This window comes from Cebus imitator, unplaced genomic scaffold (assembly GCF_001604975.1).
Source record: "Cebus imitator isolate Cc_AM_T3 unplaced genomic scaffold, Cebus_imitator-1.0 Scaffold396, whole genome shotgun sequence".
Classification (NCBI taxonomy): Eukaryota; Metazoa; Chordata; class Mammalia; order Primates; family Cebidae; genus Cebus; species Cebus imitator.
In genome coordinates this window covers 1,786,512-1,790,880 of record NW_016107711.1, presented here as the reverse complement: position 1 = coordinate 1,790,880, position 4,369 = coordinate 1,786,512, and the positions used below count along the sequence as shown (strand labels likewise).

The 4,369-nt window shown below is 49.0% G+C and overlaps 1 protein-coding gene across 26 annotated transcripts in view; it reads right to left on the bottom strand.

Annotated features, from left to right (window-relative positions):
* The window catches only part of TACC2 (transforming acidic coiled-coil containing protein 2), a 259,898-nt gene that overhangs the window by 43,012 nt on the left and 212,517 nt on the right, over positions 1 to 4,369 (bottom strand). For 11 of the 26 annotated variants that reach the window (XM_037731397.1, XM_017508602.2, XM_037731391.1 and 8 more), the window contains 2 exons: positions 1,946 to 2,006; positions 493 to 787 (listed from right to left, as the gene is read on the bottom strand). In XM_037731397.1, coding sequence (XP_037587325.1) covers positions 493 to 787; positions 1,946 to 2,006 — 356 coding nt within the window. Of the gene's footprint in view, positions 1 to 492; positions 788 to 1,945; positions 2,007 to 4,006; positions 4,043 to 4,369 lie in introns of all 26 variants that reach the window. The other 15 variants (XM_017508626.2, XM_017508609.2, XM_017508611.2 and 12 more) reach the window with 3 other exon arrangements.

The following is a 4,369-nucleotide window of genomic DNA, read 5'->3' as shown; positions in this document are numbered from 1 at the left end:
AAAAAAAAAGAACACTGAAACTGAATACACACAGAAGGAAGGAGGATATTAATGGAATAAGCAGTGTGTGGAGCCCATTTCTAAGGAGGGAATCGGTCCTCTTAGCAAGCCTAGGGTGAGTCTCTGGTTTGAGGTTTGATTAAAAGGTGTGGCCATAGTGTCTGAACACCGTATGGGACCTGGGAATAATGGTGGCACCCAGCGACTCCAGGTCAGTGACCTACACTGAGAGTTTGACTTGAATGACACTCCCTTGGAGCTGTTTATCAAAATCACAGAGGGGACGTAAGCCACAGGCAAAGCTCAAGTGGGTGCTCAGGACCCGCTTGATAAGTCCTGAGGTGGAATCAGAGGGCACCGTGCCAGCTCTTAGCAGGAGTCATGGGTCAAGGGACAGCTGGTTTCAAGTCTCAGGCTGTTTTCAAATGCAGCCTGAGCTTCGAGTGCAGCAGGAGATGTCCAGATGCTCTCACATAATGATCCCATGGTTACCTGGCTGAGAAGTTTCTCTCCTGGCCTCGGGCTCCCTAGGGCCAGTATTCTCCGAGGCAGAGTTGGGGTCCGGCTGGCCACAGGGTTGCTTACCCTCAGTGGGGGAACTGAATTTGGTCTCGTTTACAAAGGTGGACAGGTCCGAGGGCTGCGGGTAGTCCTGCTTGTCAGCCTCCAGGTCCACCGTCATGCATGTCCACTTCTGGTTGGTGACCGCCAGCTTTTCCTCATCTGTGGCGTGGACCACTGCAGAGATCACCGGTGGCGTTTCTGGTGTAGCAGCTGGGGTGGAGTCCTGCAAAGAGAAGAGAAGCAGTTTCTTGTCTCATCAGACTCTTGGTCAGAAACTGCTTCCACCCACAGTTCTGGGGCCCCGTAAGTCAGGACAGGTCCTGGTCACGATCCTCCGCACGCTCTTCTCCAACTCTGCTCCAAATAGTCCATTAAGGAAGGAGATGGACATACAGATTCTTCCCTCTATGAATCTCCTTTTGTGATGGTTTGTTTCAGGGAGTAACCATGATTTTTTTTTTTTTTAAATCAGGATTTTATATCTTAGTTACTTGAGCATTCCTGCTAGTTTTATGACCGATTACTGTGCGATGCTCAGACAGGGCTTCGGGCCTGCACATCAATATCACCAGAGTCACCTGACACTCATCACACTAGTCACTGGAGGCAGAAAAGGGGGATCATATCTCCATTTCCATTGGAGAGTGTGACGTGGAATAGGTCAGGGTGGAGCTTCAGTGAGGACCTGCCCCCATCCCCAGGGCTGAGTGCTTCCCTCCACTGCCCCCACCCTGGCCAGGGTCTGCAGGCTGGGGCTTTGCTGGCTCAGACTTGGAGGGGTGGGAGGTTTGCTTGTTCTATGACCCAGAAATTAGCCCTAGATGTATGACTGACAGGCTTGAGGATAATCTTTCTTGGTCTGGAAACAGCGTAGAAGAAATGGAATACATCTAATGGAGGAACTGGTGAGAGGGACTCTAATAAAGAAAGAACCCAAGCCCCACTTCTTTGGGGTGGAGTTCCCTTTTCTTCCCACTCCAATTTAGCTGCACAATGCAGTGCTCCTGACTCATGCTGAGTTTTTTTTTTTACCTTCTCACTGCGTATTCATTCATCTCAAGAGTCTTTCTCCACTCGACAGTACTAGAAGTTCACAGCAGATGAACTGGCCTGAATGGAGAACGGGTCCTCTAGAGCCCAACTAACATTTTTACTGAATGTCTTCCCACTCTCAGGACACACTATGATCTTCCGCAAAGTGAAGAGATCAACACGTCTTGCAAATGCGAGGGACCCTCCACATAGGAGGCAAGAAGAGGGTCTTGGAAACATGATCTTGGAAGCATGCCCGGGATGAGTGGAAAGCAAAGCTTTGTCAACAAGAAAGGAAAACCATCGGCGGGGGGGCACATAAAACCGTCATGATCAAAGAACACTGTACCTGGGAAGGTGGATCAGAGAGAGGAGACCGTTTTGGCGACTTTTTCACCCTAAATGTGTCACTGGAAACAAAATGGAAAATGTAAACACAACAAGCAGAGGAACGGGACACTCCAGAGCAGTACAGAGCGGACCAAAGCTACTGCCTCTGCGGAGCCATCTGGCCCAGGCCACCCTCCCACCGCCGCCACTCCAGCACCAGCGAGAAGACGGCCACTACCCATTCTCACTTTTTAACAGCTGTTATTTTTGCCCCCAAGGGAAAGATCCATCAATCCGGAAATCTTTAAAGAGATGCCATTTTGGAGAACTGACCCAGAAAATGAAGATAAATTTAACTAAATGTTTTTATTTTATGAAGCAAATTTTTGGTGAGCAGATTAATTTATCTGGAGTCTTCCAGGAATGTCAACCCAAATAAGGTTGGGGGAGGGGCTCTAGGATCAGGACACCAATTTACAGACGGGCAAGGCAACACCTCACTTAACAAACAACTGAAGGGGTCCACAGAGAAATAGAAAGTTCAGGGTCCTCAGGGAGAACCTGCTGAATCCTCCCGATCACAGGATCTTTGAGCTCAATGGATTCCCGTGCTCTGAAGGCGTCTAGGTGGAATCCTGACTAAAGGTGGGGCTGGGAGAGGTGATTCTTTTATGTCTTTTCCTAACCATGGTGAACAGACAAGACTCGCAGCTCTTTTCTCCCTTTCTTTCTCCTTCATATGAATGGGGGGCTGTGAGGCAAACGAAACACCAGATTAGACTCCTGAAGGCTCAAGGAAGCAGATCCCAGGAGGAAGGGGTGACTGTAGCCTGAGCAGTTCCACTCAATCCATCGTGCAGACGTCAGAATGGGGTCTTTTTCCACCCTGCAGACTGGCCCCTGCCCCCTGTCCCCAGCCCCTCCCTGGTATGGCCCCACTACCAGTAAAGTAAAGGCTCTGAGGGGTGGTCCCTCTCCTTAGATCCCACCCCCTCCCCTTCGACATTAACTGGGTGGGCAGAGCAATTTGGCATTCAAGTTCCTTCCTTGTGTTCTCTCAAATCACTCCAACAATGGCATTTAATCATGAAAAAAAATACTATAAATGGCTATTTACAGCATTGATAACATTTGCCATTAAAACAGTACAACCACAGCTTGAAGCATATATTTATTCATGCATATAAATATATAACCATATAGTTTATAGTTGCTGAGTGGCTCAAAAAGACTGAAGAAATCCCTTGGGCAGAAGAGAGCCTGACAGACTCCACCCTATCCTGGGACTGCTGGCCACCTGGGACGAGGCCAGCTTCCCTTGTAAGGACAGGGAGAAGGTGTACGCCCATGGACTCCCCAGAGCTGCCCACAGATCCCTCCTGGCCAGGGGAGGCAAAGCAGCAGAGGCACAGAAATGGTCAGCTCTGTTTCTACTGACAGGTGGCAGGGTGACCCACAGATGACAGATGAGGCATGCCAATACCCAGCCAGGTCCTGGGTGACTGAGGATGCAGGCCCGGGGCAGCCTGGCGATGGCTCTCAGCCGTGTGCTCCACTCTGCGCTGACCCTGCTTTTCAGGGTGCTCTGCAGGCCTCAATTTGGAACGGCCCAAACATTTCTGCTTTACATGTTAGCAGGAAAAGCCATGGCCGTCACTGCCTGTGGTTAGACCGGCAGTTTATTTTAATGCGAAGTCACAGGAGTGTTGAAAGCAATCGCCCACTAGCCCAATTTAAAATGAAAGAATGCAATGAAGAGTTGTTTAAAAAAAAATTTTTATGATTTCAGATGAAGACATCCAATATGCAAGGGAGGGAAAAAAGTTCCATTCCTGACAAGCAGGCAGATGCTGGATGGTCACATTTTCACAGCCAAGCAGTCTCTTAGGCGAATCACTATGAAACAGAAAAGTAACCTTGGCTACTGGGGAGCCCCATGCCACATCATTCCCAGGCCCACCACAGAAATACATCAGTAGCAGCCATAGAGGGGAAATTAAAAAGAGCTTGGAAGCAGAAACAAAAGGCAGAAAAACAAGCACATTGGGCATAAGAGGCAGATTGCATTAAATTTACTTACAACAGAGAACACACAGACATCACATCTTCAACCATCCTAAGACAAGAAGACAAAGAAAAAGAGAGACAGACAGAAGGAACTGACAAAAAAGATAAATCTGCAGGCAACTGGTTATTAATGGGTTAGGATATGGCAGCCATCGCTAGAGGGTCTACTTCTGAAGCTGGGCAGTGCCCCAGCTTTTTGGAAGGGGCTGCTGGGGAACAGCTTCCTCTCTTGGTTCTAATGATCCCACAAAGCACTGGTGCCCCAAGAGCTTTATCAGACCCGTGCAGGGTCTTCCAAGCCAAAGTCCTTATCTGCACTAGAGGTGAGACCACAAGCTGGGTAAACTTCCTCGACCCCTGTTAGCTCTGATGCCTA